The 22,277-nt window shown below is 48.8% G+C and overlaps 1 protein-coding gene across 1 annotated transcript in view; it reads left to right on the top strand.

Moving 5' to 3' along the window:
• The window catches only part of cfap251 (cilia and flagella associated protein 251), a 276,809-nt gene that overhangs the window by 108,811 nt on the left and 145,721 nt on the right, over positions 1-22,277 (top strand). The window contains exons 7-10 of the mRNA XM_072495300.1: positions 4,159-4,239; positions 5,690-5,767; positions 7,627-7,671; positions 21,333-21,547. Coding sequence (XP_072351401.1) covers positions 4,159-4,239; positions 5,690-5,767; positions 7,627-7,671; positions 21,333-21,547 — 419 coding nt within the window. The remainder of the gene's footprint in view (positions 1-4,158; positions 4,240-5,689; positions 5,768-7,626; positions 7,672-21,332; positions 21,548-22,277) is intronic.

Below are 22,277 nucleotides of genomic sequence, written 5' to 3' on the forward strand. Positions count from 1 at the left end.
CTCATCCAAGACTGGATTGGCAAGCAGTCTGACAATTCCAGTGTTGGAGGGGTAGAGAGAGGTAGTGCAGAGGTAAAGCTGGATAGCATCAGCTTCTATGAAAACTGACCCTAGTGGCTTTATTTTCAATTTGGGGTTATGAACCTGATGCCTGGATAATTTCCGGGTATCAACCTCATGCTTCATTTGCAAATGCTCAAGTGGCTTACTTGTCAAGTGTTAAAGCCTTAATTGGGCTGGAGGCGAGTTTGGCAACCGATTAGTGGTGTGCATTGTTAGCAGAAAACTGAACTGCCTGCAGATGTGAGTGGCAAAGGCAGATAGCATCCATGATAGACCTGCTGCTGCCTTGCAGAAGAGAAGAGGAACACAAAAATGTAAATCTGACCCTCTGGTTCCCAAGATTTTTCTGCATAGTAATAATCATAATCTTTATTAGTGTCACAAGTAGGCTTACATTAACCCTGCAATGAAGTTACTGTGAAGAGAAAACATTAATTTCTGCCTGTATTGAACCTCCCAGCTGTGCACTAACATGCACCAGTCTATTGAGATTTGAAGATTTACAAATTGAAAATTGCCTTCTCTCTCTCCTCGGCCCATCAATAAGGATCTTAACAAATCATCAATTTAGGTGAGCGGGTTCCTGACTCCTCCCCACTTCCTCAATTTGAATTTTTCAGCTTGTCCTGGGGGTAGAGTGCACCTATGGCCATCTGGGAGCATTCATTTCAAAGTGCACCTGCTCCTGTTCCATCACCCAGGGGCAATTGAAAATCCTGGCCTATGTCTGCAGATTTTGTCAAGAAGAACAGCATGCATATAAGGAAGAGGAAGGGGGCAAACAGAAATCCTTGCGAGATAGTATAGGTCAAGACTGAGAACAGAAGCCCTTACTGGGGAAATGGCTATGATTGGATAGTCATGAAGACAACCAAGAGTTGACGATTCCACTGAGGGAGAACTAGGGAATAGGGACAGTGTGGCTCTGAGGCAGAGCAGACAGGGAGAAGTTGCTGAACGCAGCGGGTCTGCTGGCCTGAAGTGCATATGTTTTAATGCAAGGAGCATTACGGGTAAGGCAGATGAACTTAGAGCTTGGATTAGTACTTGGAACTATGATGTTGTTGCCATTACAGAGACCTGGTTGAGGGAAGGGCAGGATTGGCAGCTAAACGTTCCAGGATTTAGATGTTTCAGGCGGGATAGAGGGGGATGTAAAAGGGGAGGCGGAGTTGCGCTACTGGTTCGGGAGAATATCACAGCTGTACTGCGAGAGGACACCTCAGAGGGCAGTGAGGCTATATGGGTAGAGATCAGGAATAAGAAGGGTGCAGTCACAATGTTGGGGGTATACTACAGGCCTCCCAACAGCCAGCGGGAGATAGAGGAGCAGATAGGTAGACAGATTTTGGAAAAGAGTAAAAACAACAGGGTTGTGGTGATGGGAGACTTCAACTTCCCCAATATTGACTGGGACTCACTTAGTGCCAGGGGCTTAGACGGGGCGGAGTTTGTAAGGAGCATCCAGGAGGGCTTCTTAAAACAATATGTAGACAGTCCAACTAGGGAAGGGGCGGTACTGGACCTGGTATTGGGGAATGAGCCCGCCCAGGTGGTAGATGTTTCAGTAGGGGAGCATTTCGGTAACAGTGACCACAATTCAGTAAGTTTTAAAGTACTGGTGGACAAGGATAAGAGTGGTCCGAGGATGAATGTGCTAAATTGGGGGAAGGCTAATTATAACAATATTAGGCGGGAACTGAAGAACATAGATTGGGGGCGGATGTTTGAGGGCAAATCAACATCTGAAATGTGGGAGGCTTTCAAGTGGAAGTTGAAAGGAATACAGGACCGGCATGTTCCTGTGAGGAAGAAAGATAAATACGGCAATTTTCGGGAACCTTGGATGACGAGTGATATTGTAGGCCTCGTCAAAAAGAAAAAGGAGGCATTTGTCAGGGCTAAAAGGCTGGGAACAGACGAAGCCTGTGTGGCATATAAGGAAAGTAGGAAGGAACTTAAGCAAGGAGTCAGGAGGGCTAGAAGGGGTCATGAAAAGTCATTGGCAAATAGGGTTAAGGAAAATCCCAAGGCTTTTTACACGTACATAAAAAGCAAGAGGGTAGCCAGGGAAAGGGTTGGCCCACTGAAGGATAGGCAAGGGAATCTATGTGTGGAGCCAGAGGAAATGGGCGAGGTACTAAATGAATACTTTGCATCAGTATTCACCAAAGAGAAGGAATTGGTAGATGTTGAATCTGGAGAAGGGGGTGTAGATAGCCTGGGTCACATTGTGATCCAAAAAGACGAGATGTTGGGTGTCTTAAAAAATATTAAGGTAGATAAGTCCCCAGGGCCTGATGGGATCTACCCCAGAATACTGAAGGAGGCTGGAGAGGAAATTGCTGAGGCCTTGACAGAAATCTTTGGATCCTCGCTGTCTTCAGGGGATGTCCCGGAGGACTGGAGAATAGCCAATGTTGTTCCTCTGTTTAAGAAGGGTAGCAAGGATAATCCCGGGAACTACAGGCCGGTGAGCCTTACTTCAGTGGTAGGGAAATTACTGGAGAGAATTCTTCGAGACAGGATCTACTCCCATTTGGAAGCAAATGGACGTATTAGTGAGAGGCAGCACGGTTTTGTGAAGGGGAGGTCGTGTCTCACTAACTTGATAGAGTTTTTCGAGGAGGTCACTAAGACGATTGATGCAGGTAGGGCAGTAGATGTTGTCTATATGGACTTCAGTAAGGCCTTTGACAAGGTCCCTCATGGTAGACTAGTACAAAAGGTGAAGTCACACGGGATCAGGGGTGAGCTGGCAAGGTGGACACAGAACTGGCTAGGCCATAGAAGGCAGAGAGTAGCAATGGAGGGATGCTTTTCTAATTGGAGGGCTGTGACCAGTGGTGTTCCACAGGGATCAGTGCTGGGACCTTTGCTCTTTGTAGTATATATAAATGATTTGGAGGAAAATGTAACTGGTCTGATTAGTAAGTTTGCAGACGACACAAAGGTTTGTGGAATTGCGGATAGCGATGAGGACTGTCGGAGGATACAGCAGGATTTAGATTGTCTGGAAACTTGGGCGGAGAGATGGCAGATGGAGTTTAATCCGGACAAATGTGAGGTAATGCATTTTGGAAGGTCTAATGCAGGTAGGGAATATACAGTGAATGGTAGAACCCTCAAGAGTATTGAAAGTCAAAGAGATCTAGGAGTACGGGTCCACAGGTCATTGAAAGGGGTAACACAGGTGGAGAAGGTAGTCAAGAAGGCATACGGCATGCTTGCCTTCATTGGCCGGGGCATTGAGTATAAGAATTGGCAAGTCATGTTGCAGCTGTATACAACCTTAGTTAGGCCACACTTGGAGTATAGTGTTCAATTCTGGTCGCCACACTACCAGAAGGATGTGGAGGCTTTAGAGAGGGTGCAGGAGAGATTTACCAGAATGTTGCCTGGTATGGAGGGCATTAGCTATGAGGAGCGGTTGAATAAACTCGGTTTGTTCTCACTGGAACGAAGGAGGTTGAGGGGAGACCTGATAGAGGTATACAAAATTATGAGGGGCATAGACAGAGTGGATAGTCAGAGGCTTTTCCCCAGGGTAGAGGGGTTAATTACTAGGGGGCATAGGTTTAAGGTGAGAGGGGCAAGGTTTAGAGTAGATGTACGAGGCAAGTTTTTTACGCAGAGGGTAGTGGGTGACTGGAACTCGCTACCGGAGGAGGTAGTGGAAGCAAGGACGATAGGGACATTTAAGGGGCATCTTGACAAATATATGAATAGGATGGGAATAGAAGGATACGGACCCAGGAAGTGTAGAAGATTGTAGTTTAGTCGGGCAGCATGGTCGGCACGGGCTTGGAGGGCCGAAGGGCCTGTTCCTGTGCTGTACATTTCTTTGTTCTTTGTTGTTCTTTGAGCTGGATAATGAGGGTGAGGTGGAATGATCAAATACAGTCACACGGAATTTGGCCGAAGGTGTTGATTTTTGGTTGGAGATGTTTTGATGCTTTGAGAGGGGTTAAAATCTGATTGGAGAAATTCAAACCAAGATGTAAAATTTTAGCGCCGTTAGGTTAGTAAGTATTTGTACCCCATTAAATGTTCATTTCATTCTGTCTGAAACTGCATTTTGTACTTTTCTTTTAGCGGGTGTGCATCTGGGACTGGACTTCTGAAGCTAAAGGGCCAGTTTGTTCTGTGGACCTGAGTCCTGTCTTTAGCCTTCAGGTACATAACTGAAACAGTATCATAAATTATGTTTTTTCCATCAGCTATGATACATTACAATGAGCAAGTCAAACATCATATGCAGTGTATAGCATACATAAAACTTTCATGTCACATTGGCTGCCATTTAAAAATGATACATTGTTTCTCCCAGTTTACAGCGAATCAAAGACAGAGCACTCTACTGAGACCGGCTCCCCCACCCTTTCCCAGTAACCCCACATAACCTGCACATCTTTGACTGTGGGAAGAAACAGGAGCTCCCGGAGGAAACCCACGCAGACACGGGGAAGAAGTGCAAACTCCACACTGACAGTCACACAAGGCCAGAATTGAACCCGGGTCCCTGGCACGATGAGGCAGCAGTGCTACCATGCCCCCCTTCCACCAATGTTAAGATGGGAGATCAGACAACTCCTGTGGAAGTCTTATCCTGAAGTTCAAGCACCATTTCTAATCCAAAAAGGAAAATAAATATTTCTATATAGTACTTTTCATGGCTGTAGATGTTCCAAAGTAGTTTACAACCAACAGGTATTTTTGAAGTATTGTCACTGATGTGATGTTGGATATATGAGGGCAAAATTCCCCACATCCAAAAACAAAATATCTGCTCATTGTCTCACTGCTGTTTGTGCTATCCACTTCGCCACCATGCTGCCCTAAACTGCCCACAATTATAATGAAACCTGTCACAATTTAATTAGGCTCTGCTTCTGTACCTCTGTTTAGGGGAGAGTGTAATTACAGTACAAGTTTACAAAGGCCACTTCCATTATAAGTGTGGACATACATTTATAATGTGAAAAGTGTTGACAGGAAGCTTGTGCAGAAGTAATTTTTTAACATATAAATATATTTTGTTTCAAAAATGATCATAATTTACACTTGCCGTTATATGGCCCTTAAAAAAACAAAAATAATGGATAAACATATTGCCCCATAACCAAATGTTTAAAAGGCTAGGTTCTGCATTCAGTTATTCTCATGCAGCATATCTACCTAGCATCAAAACTCATTTTAATGCTGTGTTGTTATAATGTATTTAATTTATTTCGAGAAAGAGAGCTGTTAGTCATAAATTTAGCAGTATTTATTTGCTAATGCTTCACAGTGAAATGAAGGTACAGCCTTAGTGTTACATCATTGCTGATCTAAAATTAATTGTAACAGAAACAATTTTGAAAATGCAAAATGTTTATTCTTGCATTGATCTACTTTACAGTAAAGAGGTTTATCAAAAAGTGACTTGTCATTCAACTTCTAAACACAATTAGATCTGAAATCTGTGCAAAAAACATTTTTTGAACAGTTGTTTGTTTATAAATGAATCTAATAGATCTAGATTGGAATTTTAATTTGTCAGAAATTTACTGAGGTGGAGTTGACTGTAACAGGTCGAAAAGTAGCTTGATAGTTTCTCTTAAATTACCCTGTTGTTTTTTTCTAGACTTTTGTACTATTTAATCCTGAGGATAATACTGAGCTGCTCAGTAACAGCAAGACTGAAGTTGTATTCTATACTTGGGTGAGTTTTATTGCATATTAGTGGAGTGTGACCCAGTCATATATTTCAAACTCCTTTTATTTAATTTTGTTTGGCATAAATTAGAGATGGCTACAAATAATTGATGACATTTATAGGAAGACTTTATATGATGTCTCGTGGTTTACAGTTCTGTCCAAAGCTTGAAACTTTGGTAACTTGTTTAATTTACTGACATAAGTAAGTAATATACAACACAGTGATTTCATTTCTGTAAAATGTGACCTTTGTTCATAAAGGATTTATAAAGCAGCTGAAATAAGTATGATTAACTTTGATATCTTCTCTAAGCATTTTAACTTTTTAGTTTTATATATCCAATATAAATCCAGATGAATCCAAATCTTTCTCATGCAGCATATAGGTAATCTGATATAGGGGGCATGATTCTCCACTCCCGCGCCTGTTGGGAGAATCGCCTGGGTCGCCAAAATTTCCTGCGACGCCGGTCCGACACCCTCCCGCGATTCGCCCAAGCGGCGAGAACGGCCTCGTTGAGTTCACCGCTGTGCAGGCCGGAGAATCGCCCGAGATACCCAAAATGTCGATTCTCCGCCACCCCCCGCTATTCTCAAGCCCGGATGGGCTGAGCGGCCAGGCCAAAACGGCGGGTTCCCCCCGGCGCCGTCCATACCTGGTCGCTGCCGGCGGGAACAGCGCGGGAATGCTGGGAGGGCGGCCTGCGGGGGGGGGGGATCCTGCACCGGGGGGGGGGGGGGCCTCAAATGGGGTCTGGTCCGCGATCGGTGCCTACCGCTCGTCGGGCCGTCCTCTCTGAAGGAGGACCTCCTTTCTTCCACAGCCCCGCAAGATCCATCTGACATCTTCTTGCGGGGCGGACTTGGAGAGGACGGCAACCACGCATGCGCGGGTTGGTGCCAGTTATGGGGCGCCGGCCGCGTCATATATGCGGCGCCGCCTTTACGTGCCGACAAGGCCTGGCGCGTGTAAATGACACGGCCCCGCTCCTCGCCCATTATCGGGCCCTGAATCGGTCGGGTTAGGGGCCGTTTCATGCCGTCGTGAACCTTGACGCGTTCACGACGGCGTGGGCACTTCGGCGTGGGAGTGGAGAATCCTGCCCAAGGAGCACAGCTGTGATGTTTAGCTGCTAGTATTCCCTGTCTCTTAAAATTATTACTCAAATGTTCCCTATGGGAAAAGCTTTAAATAGGTATATCCAGGCAATTGTATTTGCTCATAAACTGAGATCAATTAAGGCCATTTGTAACTTTTTGTATGTTCCATCTCCAGGATAGAGAATGCTGAAAGAAATGACTGATTTTCTTTTATTTTTAAATACGCTATTTGATTTCCATTGCAAATGGGGAGTTAAGATCAAGTGTGATCTTCAGTTGAAGCAGGATTAGACAGCAATACAAAATTGGAACAGAGTCTGAAGAAATACTTTAGTGCCCATTTAAAGTCATGCATTCTATCCTGAGTTTTGAAGCTCCAATATACAAATTCCTGTGTTCATGTTTAAAATGGAAGCTACTTATGTCAACTTGTCAAACTATAATAACAACCTGCCTTTGTTTGAGAAAGGAAAGTAGATAGTCCTATTTGTTGAACAGTGGCCCTGACTGCACAGTTCTCCATTAAAATCCTTAATAGCCAGCAATCAGAAACTCAACATTGGCATAAAGGCAATTTGCCATATCTATCAATATTTGCCTACAGTGGAAAGGCAAACTAAGGAGCATGGTAATTGGCATTCAATTTTTTATAGGGAAGTTATGCTAATTTTTAAGACAAGCTAAATGTTAATATGCAAATATGGACTGTAATTTTAATGGTAGTATATTAATTAATTTATGCCTATATTGCTTTCCTTTTAGAAAAATAACCAGTTAGAATTTGCATCACCAATCCTTACAGATGAAGTAAGTATTAATGATACATTATTTAGAGTGCTACATTGAAACCTGAAACAAGCTACACATATAATATATATCTATATAGTTAGACAAATAGAGGGTGATTCTCCCCCTGCGTTGCGCCCGGCGCACCTCTTGCTATTCCCAGAAAATAACAGGGGAATCCCTACATGGGGTTCATGCCAGGTGCCGAACGGATCGTGAGTCTTAAAACTCATTTAAATATGCGCAGCCTGTTCGAGGCCAGAGTCTCCCGGTTTCCGGGATTCACCGGCACCACCAGCTCAGCGTGAGGCTGGTGCAAATCAGTACTGGTCTCCAGAAATGGAGATCAGACGTAATGACCATGCCAGGGGCATCAGAAACTATTGTAGCCCCTGGGTGGTCGGGGACAGGCAGGGCACTGCCCCTGGCAGTTCCAACCCGACCATTCCATGAAAGTGGGGGGTGAAGGCAGTGCATAAGGGGAGGGGGATGGGGGTTGCTGAGGGGGAACAGCTAAAGGGGAGAATGAAAGGGGGAATGAAGGGGTGTATGAAAGGTGAGGGGCATGAAGCGGGTGCATGAGGAGGGCCGGAAAGGAGGGGTGCTGAAAGCGGGGGTTGGCCTTAAAGATGGTGGTGGGGGGTGTCAGCGACTCCATGGTGGGGTATGCTCACTTCGGGCCGATGCCGATGAGGCTGGATCGTGGTGGGGCTGGGTCACACTCATGCCTGCGTAGTAATAGGGGGGAGGGTGCGAGGTTGCCCTCTAGGGTTGAGCGTTGGGGTATTGTTCACATCAGCAGGGGCCGCGATGTCCGTGGGTGGGGAGGTGTGGGGGACGTTCAACTTAACTTTGAAAGCTGGGCACCCTTTAAAAAGGTCGCCCCGAGGACTTCCGGTGGCGGCCATGGAGTGAGTGGTCGCACACTGGGCAGCTCCGGCTCGAAGGGTTTGGATTTGGCACATTTTACCCATTAGCAGGGTAGTTCCGGCAGAAAAGTGAAGCGGAAGGTTGTAGGAGCTATCAGACCTGGCAGAAGACAGTGAAGGACCTGGCTAAGGAGTTGGAGGAGACCTGTGGCGTAGCACCAATTGTGAAAACGGTGGAGGAGAAGGGTGATCATCAGTGGGAAAGCCTCAGAGGAGCAATTGATGAGCTTTATCAAGGAGAAATTTTGACAGTAGAGGAAGGAGATACACAGAGAATAGTCAAGGGTGATTGAGGGAGCAGTGGCACATACGCGAGTGTCATTGGATTAGGTGGAGAAATGCCTTGAGGCACAAAGGACGTGATCTGTGAGGTGGAAAAGGTGGGGCGGGATTCTCCCCTACCCGGCAGGGTGCGGGGACCCGGCGGGACAGGGTGATGTGAACCACTCTGGCGTCGGGCCGCCCCAAAGGTGCGGAATCCTCCGCACCTTCAGGGGCTAGGCCCGCCCCGGAGTGGTTTGCACCCCGCCGGCCGGCGGGAAAGGGGCTTGGCGCCACGCCAACTGGCGCCGAAGGGCCTCCGCCGGCCGGCGCGAGTTGGCGCATGCGCAGAGGGCTTTGTTTCCTCACCGGGAATGGCGGACCGGTACAGCCTCTGGTGCAGAAGGATAGAGTGCCCCCACGGCACAGGCCCGCCCGCAGATCTGTGGGCCCCGATTGTGGGCCAGGCCACCGTGGGGGCACGTCCCAGGGCCAGATCCCCCCCGCGCCCCCCCAAGAACCCCGGAGCCCGCCCGCGCTGCCAGGTCCTGCCGGTAAGGGACCTACTCCAATTAACACCAGCAGGACTGGCAAAAGATGGGCGGGACTTCAGCCCATTGCGGGCTGGAGAATTGGGGCAGCCCTGGCGCCCATTGAGTCGCCATTCTCCGAGGCGTGCGGCGCGACCCACGCCGGGCCGATATTTGGCGGGCCGGAGAATTAGGAGGACAGCGGGGGCGGGATTCACGCCGACCTCCAGCAATTCTCTGACCCAGTGGGGGGTCGGAGAATCCCACCCGTGGTGTCTGACTAGAGTGACCGTACTGCGTCTTTGGAGGCGGAAGCGGGATCCTGGGGGAATCTATGCAAATCGCTGCGGGTAAAGGTGGAGGAACACATGAACAGGTCCAGACGACAGAATTTGCGGATTGTCGGTCTGCTGGAGGGTGTGGAGGGAACAAGCGGCACGGAATACGATTTGAGGATGCTGGCCGGGTTGGTGGAGGAGAAGGTGCTGAACAAGGCCCCAGAGGTGGATTGGGCCCATAGGTCCTTGAGGCAGAAGCTGAGAGCAGGGGAGCACAGGTTCGTGGACAAGGAGAAGATCCTAAGGTGGGCCAGGGCGAAGCGAGTCTGTGAAGGGAGGGTAATCAAGTCCGGATTTACCAGGTCATTGGTGAGGAGCTGGTGAAGAGGCGTGCGGGATTCAAAAAGGCCAAGGTGGTGTTGTAGATCCGTTTTGAGGTGCTGTACCTGACCAGACTCTACGTTACTTATGACAGCGGGAGTTCTATTTTGAGACGCTGGAGGTGGGGAATAATTTTATAAGGGACCATAAGTTGGGGGAGAACTAAGGGGCGATGTGGGATGGAGTAGTTAAGTCCGCAAAGGTTGAGTGTTATGGTTTTGTGTTGCCGAAGGGGGGAGGATTTTTAGAAGCTGTAAGTTTGTAAGGGGGGGTGGGCAATCGCACATGGCAGATTTGGAGGTTGAGCGTGGTCATGGGCGGAGAGGGGGGCCACCTTGGGTGGGCCCAGTTCATAGTCGGATTAGGCGAGGCAGAACCCTGGGAGGATTTATGAGCTAATATGGATGGTGGATCTGTGGAGGTTTAGGAACCCGGGAGGGAGGGAGCACTCCTTCTCTCGCGTGTATAAAGTGTTTTCTAGAATCAATTTTTTCGGGGTGAGTCGGGCGGTGCTGATGGGGGTGGTGGAGTGGAGTATGTGGGAATTGTGATTGTGGACCACGTGCCATATTGACTAGATGTCAGGCTTAGTTCGGGGCAGGTGCAGTGGCCGGGGTGGAGGTTGGATTTGGGCGAGTCGTATGTTGACCCACCAATTGTGGCAGCAGGCGGTGTTGAGGGAGATTTTAAGGGTGAGGGCAGAAATGGGGAGGTGGTATTGGAGCCGGAAAAGATAAATGAGGTGTTCAGTGGGTACTACGAGAAGTTGTATAAGGTCGAGCCGCGTGGAGATGTGGGGGATATGGAACAATTCCTGGGCGGTTTGGAGTTCCCAGAGCTGGAGGAGGGGAAGAGGCAGGCATTGGAGGAGCCGCTAGGGCTGAGGAAGGTGATATAGTATCAGGGGAATACAGTCGGGGAAGGCCCCAGGGCCAGACGCTTTCCTGCGGAGTTTTATAAGCTTTTTGCGACCCCACCTGTTGGGGATGTTAGGTGAGGCGGTGGAGAGGGGGGAGTTGCCAGTGACCCTGTCACAGACATCGATTTCATTGATCCTGAAGAAGGGGAAGGATCCACTGGAGTGCGGGTCATACAGGCCCATCTCTGTTAAACAGGGATGTGAATGTACTGTCGAAGGTGTTGGCGGGTAGGATGTGATGTGTTAAGTAAGTTAGTTCAACGTTGACTGCAACTGGATGCAGTGAAACTAGGAACAGGCTTCTGACACAGGAGATGGTCCAACACTGTTTTATTGAACTTGCTGATTTCTGTACATAGTCTGCTGTGAGTTGACACTCTATCAATCTAACTGATAACCTCCTACTGGCTTGACCAGACTAACTCTCTACCTCATGGTGATAGTGCTCACTGGCTTGTGCACTCTTACTATCTCAATAGCTTGTCCTGTAGAGAGAGGGAGAGTCTTAATGCCCTGTGTGCTTTATAGTGGCGGTGTCCTGTCTGGTTCATAGTTCATAGTTCATAGAATTTACAGTGCAGAAGGAGGCCATTTGGCCCATCGAGTCTGCACTGACCCTTGGTAAGAGGACCCCACTTAAACCCACACCTCCACCCTATCCCCGCAACCCAGTAACTCCACCCAACCTTTTTGGACACTAAGGGCAATCCATCATGGCCAAACCACCCAATCTGCACGTGATTGGTTGTTGTGTGTTGTGTGTGTTCATTGGTTATCCTGTGTTTTGTAAGGGCCACGAAGAATCCAGCACGAGTTTTAAGGATACAAAGGAATAACATTTATTTACTATAACATATATACATAACAGTAGCAGTAACTTCCCTTGCTACATACTCCTTCCTGCTGGTTCCTGAACTGGCCAGCTTTATTTATACTAGGAGTTTACTAGTGGTTTCTCCGCCCCCCTCATTGGGGAAGCTCATACTCCCACAAGATTGTGGGATAGTCATTAGTCCCCAGCCAACGGTAAGTAGGCAGGTTATAACACTGTGTGTCAATCACTGCCTGTCTGCATCTCATTATATACATGAGTGGATATTATGACATCTCCCCTTTTTGAAGTAAATTTTGGAACGTGGCGATATATATACATGCATGATTATATACAAGTGGTGAGTGAATGAACATATGTACATGGGAAGGTGTCTATCGTGCAGATACAGAGCAAACTGAACAAAATTTACAAGATTTAAGTCTATAGATTCAGTCTTTGTGGCGGGTGACAAATTCTTGTCGATCGCCTCAGAGGTGGAGGGGGGACGCCGGCACTTGGACAGGCGGGATTGCTGCCATGTCGGTGGCCTCATGGAGAGACAGGATCGCTGCCAGATCGGTGGCCTCGTGTTGCGAGATGTCCGGAGGAAGCATGATGACATGCGGAGAAGTGCGGCCAGACGGTGGGCAGGAAACCTTTCGTAGCGCCTGTCATGATATTCAGATAAACATCATGGTGCAAACACACATACACACTGATGGACAGATCAACGGACCAATCAATACACACACAACATCACAGCCAATCACAGGCAAGAGTATACACACTATAAAACGGGGAACACGACACTTCCCACTCATTCCAGCAGGAGACAGCTCAGGGCACAGAGCTCACAGCAAGCCACTCAGACATTCACCATGTGCTGAATGCTTCTCCAAGATAGTGTTAGGGCTAGATCCACAGGTTAGAGGGTAATGAAAGAACCACAGTAACCAGTTTACAGATGTTAATATTGTTCGTAATAAAACTGAGTTGTACCATCCGCAACCGTGTTGGTTCGTCTATGTAGCAGAGCACGCAACACGACATAGTACCAGGATTGGAACCCAGCAACTGTGAGACCTACCTGCACATCTTCAGGGATCCGCCATCCTGCGCCATGGACACCATCAGCCCGCCGCAGCCGCTCCAAATCGCTGGAAACCTCGGCGTCAACTGGAAGCTGTTTAAACAGCGCTTCCAGTTCTTCCTAGAAGCCACAGAAAGGGAGAATGCTTCGGACACCAGGAAAATAGCCCTCCTCCTCTCCGCGGCAGGGCAACACGCCATCCACATCTAAAACTCCCTGCTGTTTGCGGAAGGTGAGGACAATACGAAGTACAAGACAGTCCTTCTCAAACTCGAGCAACACTTCAGCGTCGCGGTAAATGAGAGTTTCGAGAGGTACCTCTTCCAGCAGTGCCTGCAGGGTAAGGATGAGCCCTTTCAATCTTTCCTGACACACCTCCATATCCTTGCGCAGTCCTGCGGTTACGAGGCCACCTCCGATTCCATGATTCGGGACCAGATTGTTTTTGGGGTCACCTCGGGCACCCTACGCCAGCAGCTCCTCAAAATTGAAAGCCTGACCCTAGCCACTGCCATCGAAGCCTGCGTCCTCCATGAAAACGCAACCAGCCGCTACTCCCAATTCCAGACAGCCTAATCGGCACGGCGGGTCCTACGTGGCCGAATCGGCAAGGCAGGGGTCCTACGAGGCCGAGCGGGTCTAGGCGATCGAGTTCCTCCCGGCCCGCGGCCCGGACGAGGGCGGCCATTTTGCGCGCTTTCCGCGGCCTCCCGTGCTTGTACACGCCAAAAGAGATGTCGACGCAGAGGGACGCGCAGGCGTGCTCTACGCAGGACCGAACTGCACATGCGCGATGGCGCAACGAACGCCATGACGTCACGACGTGCGGCAACTGTGGATCCGCACATTTAAAGCGGCAATGTCCGGCAAAGAACCGACAATGCCTCCGCTGTGGCAAGATGGGCCACTACGCTGCCTGCTGTCGAGCAGCTCAACCTGCCAACGCTCCCCAATTCCGACAGCCTCGCAGGGACGTGCGGACCATTCAGCCTCCGTACTCCGAGTCATACCCGGACGATATACAAACTGGTGATACAGACGACCGGGAAGCCTTCCGCGTTGCGGTCATCGACAGGAACCGGATGTCTCCAAGCAGGACCCACCAGTCGATGCCAGTGAACAGTGTCAATCCAGGTGATGAATGGTGTACCACCCTAACGGTCAACCGATCACCAATAACATTCCGTTTGGACACTGGTGCCTCCGCCAACCTAATAGCATGGTCAGCCTTCTACGCCTTGAAGGTCAGACCACCAATTCAGCCATCCCGTTGTAAGATGGTCGACTGCAACGGGAACGTTATCCCGGCCATGGGATCCTGCCAGCTCCAGGTGACACACAATAGATACACGGCCACACTGTCCTTCGAGATAGTTGGATCATCGAAGGACTCCCTGCTAGGCACACAGACATGCAAGGTTCTCCACTTCGTGCAGCGGGTACACGCTCTGTCTCCAGAAGGCACATCAGACTTCCCGGATGCAGAATTTAGGGCACAGCTCCACTCGCTCCTCGCCCACAACCAGGAGGCATTTGACGGCATGGGCACACTGCCCTATACCTACAGAATACGGCTCAAACCGGATGCCACCCCGGTCATTCACGCACCTCGCAGGGTCCCAGCACCACTCAAAGACCGCCTCAAGCAGCAGCTGCAGGATCTCCAGGACCAAGGGGTGCTATCCCGGGTCACGCAGCCCACGCCACGGGTCAGCTCCATGGTGTGCGTTAAGAAGCCCTCTGGCGAACTCCGGATCTGCATCGACCCGAAAAACCTGAACAACAACATCATGAGGGAACACTACCCCATACCCAAACGGGAAGAGATCACGAGCGAAATGTCCCGGGCTAAAATTTTCACAAAGCTTGATGCCTCGAATGGCTTTTGGCAGATCAAACTGGATCAGTCCAGCAGGAAGCTGTGGATTGGATTGGATTGGATTTGTTTATTGTCACGTGTACCGAGGTACAGTGAAAAGTATTTTTCTGCGAGCAGCTCAACAGATCATTAAGTACATGAGAAGAAAAGGGAATAAAAGAAAATACATAATAGGGCAACACAACATATACAGTGTAACTACAAAAGCACTGGCATCGGATGAAGCATACAGGGTGTAGTGTTCATGAAATCAGTCCATAAGAGGGTCATTTAGGAGTCTGGTGACAGTGGTGAAGAAGCTGTTTTTGAATCTGTTCGTGCGTGTTCTCAGACTTCTGTATCTCCTGCCCGATGGAAGAAGTTGGAAGAGTGAGTAAGCCGGGTGGGAGGGATCTTTGATTATACTGTCCGCTTTCCCCAGGCAGCGGGAGGTGTAGATGGAGTCAATGGATGGGAGGCTGGTTCGTGTGATGGACTGGGCGGTGTTCACGACTCTCTGAAGTTTCTTGCGGTCCTGCGCCGAGCAGTTGCCATACCAGGCTGTGATGCAGCCTGATAGGATGCTTTCTATGGTGCATCTGTAAAAGTTGGTAAGAGTCAATGTGGACATGCCGAATTTCCTTAGTTTCCTGAGGAAGTATAGGCGCTGTTGTGCTTTCTTGGTGGTAGCGTCGACGTGGGTGGACCAGGACAGATTTTTGGAGATGTGCACCCCTAGGAATTTGAAACTGCTAACCATCTCCACCTCGGCCCCGTTGCTGCTGACAGGGGTGTGTGTGTACAGTACTTTGCTTCCTGAAGTCAATTACCAGCTCTTTAGTTTTGCTGGCATTGAGGGAGAGATTGTTGTCGCTACACCACTCCACTAGGTTCTCTATCTCCCTCCTGTATTTGGACTGATCGTTATTCGAGATCCGGCTCCCACTATGGTCGTATCGTCAGCAAACTTGTAGATGGAGTTGGAACCAAGTTTTGCCACGCAGTCGTGTGTGTACAGGGAGTAGAGTAGGGGCTAAGTACGCAGCCTTGTGGGGCGCCGGTGTTGAGGACTATTGTGGAGGAGGTGTTGTTGTTCATTCTTACTGATTGTGGTCTGTTGGTCAGAAAATCGAGGATCCAGTTGCAGAGTGGGGAGCCAAGTCCTAGGTTTTGGAGCTTTGATATGAGCTTGGCTGGGATTATGGTGTTGAAGGCGGAGCTGTAGTCAATAAATAGGAGTCTAATGTAGGAGTCCTTGTTTTCGAGATGCTCTAGGGATGAGTGTAGGGCCAGGGAAATGGTGTCTGATGTGGACCGGTTGCAGCGGTATGCGAATTGCAGTGGATCAAGGAGTTCTGGGAGTATGGAGGTGATGCGCTTCATGATCAACCTCTCGAAGCACTTCATTACGACTGAAGTCAGGGCCACTGGTCGGTAGTCATTGAGGCACGTTGCCTGGTTCTTCTTTGGTACCGGTATGATGGTGGTCTTCTTGAAGCAGGTGGGGACCTCGGAGTGGAGTAGGGACAGGTTAAAGATGTCCGTGAATACCTCTGCCAGCTGGTCTGCGCAGGCTCTGAGTGCACGACCAGGGATCCCGTCTGGGCCCGTCGCCTGCCGAGGGTTCACTTTCAGGAAGGCCAATCTGACTTCGGAAGCTGTGATGGTGGGTATGGGTGAATTATGGGCTGCTGGGGCACTCGCCAGCGGATTGTTGGTTACCTGCTCGAACCGAGCATAGAATGCATTGAGTTCATCGGGGAGGGGTGCGCTGCTGCCAGAGATACTGTTCGGCTTCGCTTTGTAGCCCGTTATGTTGTTTAGTCCTTGCCACAACCGCCGAGAGTCTGTCTGTGATTCTAGCTTGGTTTGATATTCTCTCTTGGCATTCCGGATGGCTTTGCGGAGGTCGTACCTGGATTTCTTGTATAGGTCAGGGTCGTCTGCCTTGAACGCCTCAGATCTGTCCTTCAGTAGGGAGTCAATCTCGCGATTGAGCCATGGTTTCCAGTTGGGGAACGCACGTACTGCTTTCTTTGGCACGCAGTCGTCCACACATTTGCTGATGAAGTACATAGAACAGTACAGCACAGTACAGGCCCTTCAGCCACGATGTTGTGCCGACCATTTATCCTAATCTAAGATCAACCTAACCTACACCCCTTCAATTTACTGCTGTCCATGTGCCTGTCTAAGAGTCGCTTAAATGTCCCTAATGACTCTGACTCCACCACCTCTGCTGGCAGTGCATTCCACTCTCTGTGTAAAGAACCTACCTCTGACATCTCCCCCATACCTTCCTCCAATCACCTTAAAATTATGTCCCCTCGTGACAGCCATTTCCACCCTGGGGAAAAGTCTCTGGCTATCCACTCTATCCATGCCTCTCATCATCTTGTACACCTCTATCAAGTCACCTCTCTGCCTTCTTCGCTCCAGTGAGACAAGCCCTAGCTCCCTCAACCTTTCTTCATAAGACAAGCCTTCCAGTCCAGGCAGCATCCTGGTAAATCTCTTCTGTAGCATCTCCAAAGCATCCACATCCTTCCTATAATGAGGCGACCAGAACTGGACACAATATTCCAAGTGTGGTCTAACTAGAGTTTTATAAAGCTGCAGCAAAACCTCGTGGCTCTTAAACTCAATCCCCCTGTTAATGAAAGCCAACACACCATACGCCTTCCTAACAACCTGGGTGGCAACTTTGAGGGATCTATGTACGTGGACCACAAGATCCCTCTGTTCCTCCACACTTCCACGAATCCTGCCTTTAACCCGCATTCAGCATTCAAATTCGACTTTCCAAAATGAATTACTTCACATTTATCTACGTTGAACTCCATCTGCCACTTCTCAGCCCAGCTCTTCATCCTGTCAATATCCTGCTGTAACCTGCAACAACCCTCAACACTATCTACAACTCCCCAAACCTTTGTGTCATCGGCATACTTACTAACCCACCCTTCCACTTCCTCATCCAAGTCATTTATGAAAACCCCAAAGAGCAGAGGTCCCAGAACAGATCCTTGTGGGACACCACTGCTCATTTAGCATGGCCAATCCACCTTCCCTGCACATCTTTGGGTTGTGGGGCGAAACCCACGCAAACACGGGGAGAATGTGCATTTGGAAATATATTTTTTTTAAAAGGTTGCGTCAATTCTGAGGAGCCGGTCTTGCTGGTGTCTTTAGTATGTGGCATACTTCAGTGAATCCCCCTGATGCACAATCAATACGCTTGAGTCCACGTGGAGTCATATCGATTCAGCTTTAATCAGGTAGAACTGTACCCAGCAGCGAAGTTACAGAAGTGAAGGCTGCTGGGGACGGCACAGGTTCTTTTACCCCGCCTCTCAGGGCGGGGCTATGTACATTGCCCAATGGTAGACCCCGTGGTCTAGCCAATGGTTATTCCTCTCTCTGGTACCGCAATACCTGGTATTACCACACACCCCAGCTCCAAAGAAATGACTAATTGTGGGGAATTGCGATTGAAATTGTGCCGGAAACGCTGGCGGAATCTCACCAGTTTTCCCGCCCGAAATGACAGTTAGGACACGATTCTCCAGAAAATTTTCGAAGATCATTTGTAGCAGGTTTTTCAGGGAGTCCGGCGAGTTCCGCACTGCTATGCAATGACACTTAGTCTTTCTTTGGGCCCTGAGGAGTTTCTCACTGGTTTAGCCCCCACCCCCCACCCATGGGCAATGTCACCCCCCACAAACATGGGTACTACCCCTCAGCCCCCAAGTGAGGACACCCTGCTATGGGGTCTCTGGGGGCCTCCCTCTTCAGCCGCCCCTTACAGCATCCCCTCCCTTCCAAGACTCCCACCCGTCACCACCCAACCTCCAGGAGGCCCTTACTTACCTGCCCTGCACACCCCCACCCTTTAACACTCCCCCCACTCACATTTCATGGGCAGGCCCCCCTTGGTCCCTGACCCTTGGCAGTGCCACCCGGGCACTCGGGCACCCTTGCACTGCCACCCTGGCACGCAAGCAGTGCTCCTGCTGACTTGGAAGTGCCATTCGGGAACCTTGGCAGTGCCAGGGTGGCAGTGAAAAGGTGCCAGCTGGGCAGTGACAAGTCACACGCATTTCAGGGGGCGGACCAGTGGGCCACCCTGCATTTACCCTGGCAACCCAGGGGTCTCCGATGGTCCGGGAGACCCCCTCGGGTGCCTTTCTGCCTGGGCCAAATTTGTGTGGACTAGTGCTGAATGGTGCTCGGCTGCTGTCTACCTGGGGAGGGCGGAGAATTGTGTGAGGCCAGTGGATATCGAACAGGTAGGTTGTAAGTAAATTTAAGACCTACTTCCGCGAACTTCATTTGGTGCCGCCGCTTTTGGAAGGAGTTCCGAATCGGACGTCTCGCGGGACTTGGTGATTCCCGTGAGGCGGAGTGGCTGTCGGGAGGCCCGCTGGCCGGCTCCCCGGGATTTTCCGGCCGCGTTGTGCTCTCGCTTGAGCATAATGCAGCAAAAGAATCGCCCCCTTAGTCATTTTATGGGCGAATTCCGCCCATAATTTAATGATTGAGTACTTCTGAAACAAAAATGCTCCATATTTTCCACATTATGTAGCATTTTTGAAAGTTATTCACATTTTCTAAATTAACAAGCCTCAAGTGAAATTAGAGATGTGGTTCTACAGAACCGCAGGTATTTGAAACAGAATCAAAACAAAAGCATTTAATGAAGCATCAGTTAACTCCTTTATCACAAGAGTTATAAATATCTTATGATGTGACCATCAATTCACACGAGCCGATTAGCAGAAGTGAACAGCGAAGTGAACAGCGGTTTTAATACGCTAGATCTGTACCTGCCTGCGACTGCTCTGTACTGAGTGCCGCCTACAGGCTGCAGATCTACATACCATCCCCGAGGGGGCGGAGCCACAGGCAGAGCCCACAAGGGCATCAACATAATACAATATAATACAGTGGTGAATTGTAGCAGCAATACTTTCACAACATCTTAAAAACAACATTGGAGAGTGATGTGGTGGTGTTGAATGTCAGCGTGTGACTGCTGTATGAAAAGGAGGGGGCAGACATGCTTTACTTTGTTTAGTTCCTGATCTGAATCAGGTGCATAACGAAAGGCCTCGGGCGGGATTCTCCGGCCCGCCAGCCCCGTTTTCCGGTGCGGAGCAGCCCCACTGGCAGCGGGATTCTTCATTCCCGTAGCCAGCCATGGGGTTTCCCATTGTGGCCACCCCACGCCGTTGGGAAACCTATGGGGCAACACAGGTGGAGAAGGTAGTCAAGAAGGCATACGGCATGCTTGCCTTCATTGGCCGGGGCATTGAGTATAAGAATTGGCAAGTCATGTTGCAGCTGTATAGAACCTTAGTTAGGCCACACTTGGGGTATAGTGTTCAATTCTGGTCGCCACACTACCAGAAGGATGTGGAGGCTTTGGAGAGGGTGCAGAAGAGATTTACCAGAATGTTGCCTGGTATGGCGGGCATTAGCTATGAGGAGCGGTTGAATAAACTCGGTTTGTTCTCACTGGAACGACGGAGGTTGAGGGGCGACCTGATAGAGGTCTACAAAATTATGAGGGGCACAGACAGAGTGGATAGTCAGAGGCTTTTCCCCAGGGTAGAGGGGTCAATTACTAGGGGGCATAGGTTTAAGGTGAGAGGGGCAAGGTTTAGAGTGGATGTACGAGGCAAGTTTTTTACACAGAGGGTAGTGGGTGCCTGGAACTCGCTACCGGAAGAGGTGGTGGAAGCAGGGACGATAGTGACATTTAAGGGGCATCTTGACAAATACATCAATAGGATGGGAATAGAGGGATACGGACCCAGGAAGTGTAGAAGATTGTAGTTTAGTCGGGCAGCATGGTCGGCACGGGCTTGGAGGGCCGAAGGGCCTGTTCCTGTGCTGTACATTTCTTTGTTCTTTGTTCTTTGGGTATGGGTGCACTGCTGACGAAGCAGAGGATCCCACCAACGGAGAATCCCGCAGCTGATCTCTTCCAGCAGTCGGAAAGAAAGTCAAAGGAGAGAGCAGTCTCTCTCAGCAGCATGCCAATAGGAGTTGAGGTATCATGACTTGCCTCTGAGCAGGCATGCAACTTGATAGTTGAAGGGGTTGGAAATGGAAAAACAGGAATAACAGGCTATATAAATAACTATTAACCAGCTGTTCTCAAAGTTGTTAATTTCCTATTCGCTGAAAATAAACAATGTTTCTTCAGTTTTGCAGCAAGACAATTGGCATTTGCCTGTTTATATGGGCGGCACTCTAGCACAGTGGTTAGCACTGTTGCTTCACAACACCATGGGACCGGGTTCGATTCCCGGCTTGGGTCACTGTCCATGGGGAGTCTGCATCTTCTCCCTGTGTCTGCGTGGGTTTCCTCCGGCCGCTCCGGTTTCCTCCCATAAGTCCCAAATAAAGACGTGCTTGTGAGGTGAATTGGACATTCTGAATTCTCCCTCTGTGTACCCGAACAGGTGCCAGACTGTGGCGACTAGGGGATTTTCACAGTAACTTCATTGCAGTGTTAATGTAAGCCTACTTGTGACACTAATAAAGATTATTATCATTATTATTATTAAAATGGTCAACTGCTGAAATTTTATCCCGATGATCTTTTCTTCCACAGACATTTAACAAGATTGTGGGACTTTACAGTCAATCAGTTTTCCATCTTACCTCTTCACAAGTACTCAGTGCTACTTCTGTGGGGAATTTGGTTATCTGGGACACAGTGCCGACACCACAATTTCAGTTTGATGCAGCAAAGTCATATAAAAAAAAAGCTCTAAAACTGATGAATCTACAAAATGATAGCATTACAGTGGTCACTGTGTCTGACAGGTAAGGGAAAGGCAGATCCTCACCAATGAATTATTTGCAAAACTCAGATGTGTATTTAACTTTCATTGTAATCATTCAAAGCTGCTCTCCAGAATGTGAAAATTCATGTTTTTATTTAATTATTGGTCTCTCAACAAAATTGATTTCTTATAAATTACATATTTTAAAGCGGTGAATTCCAAAACTTTTGATAATGCATAATTAATGCTGGAAAAAAAATAAACATGCTCTCATTTTTTGTTCAGTGGATTTTTTCCCCTGCTGGATTCTTATAACATCTGAATTAGTCGGATCTTTTTGATCCAAATAAGAATTTCAAAGATGAATTCTTTTTTTTTAACAAACATTTTATTAAGGTGCTTATAACAACAAAAAATACAAATACAAATGTAAACATAATTCAGTGCGTAACAACCCACTCCATCTCTTCTCACTGTTCCCGCATAAACTAAACTAAACTAACCTTACTCCCCCTGCCCCCTTAACCCTAACCTCCCCTTATTGAATCTGCTAACAGTTTAGTTTTCCCTGAAGAAGTCGATAAACGGCTGCCACCTCCGAACGAACCCTAACGTTGATCCTCTCAGGGCGAACTTAATTTTCTCAAGCCTGAGAAACCCAGCCATGTTGCTAACCCTTACCCTCGATTTTGGGGGCTCCGGGTCCCTCCACGCTAATAAGATCCGTCTCCGGGCTACCAAGGAGGCAAAGGCCAAAACGTCAGCCTCTC

The sequence above is a fragment of the Scyliorhinus torazame genome, chromosome 1, assembly GCF_047496885.1.
Source record: "Scyliorhinus torazame isolate Kashiwa2021f chromosome 1, sScyTor2.1, whole genome shotgun sequence".
Taxonomy (NCBI): Eukaryota; Metazoa; Chordata; class Chondrichthyes; order Carcharhiniformes; family Scyliorhinidae; genus Scyliorhinus; species Scyliorhinus torazame.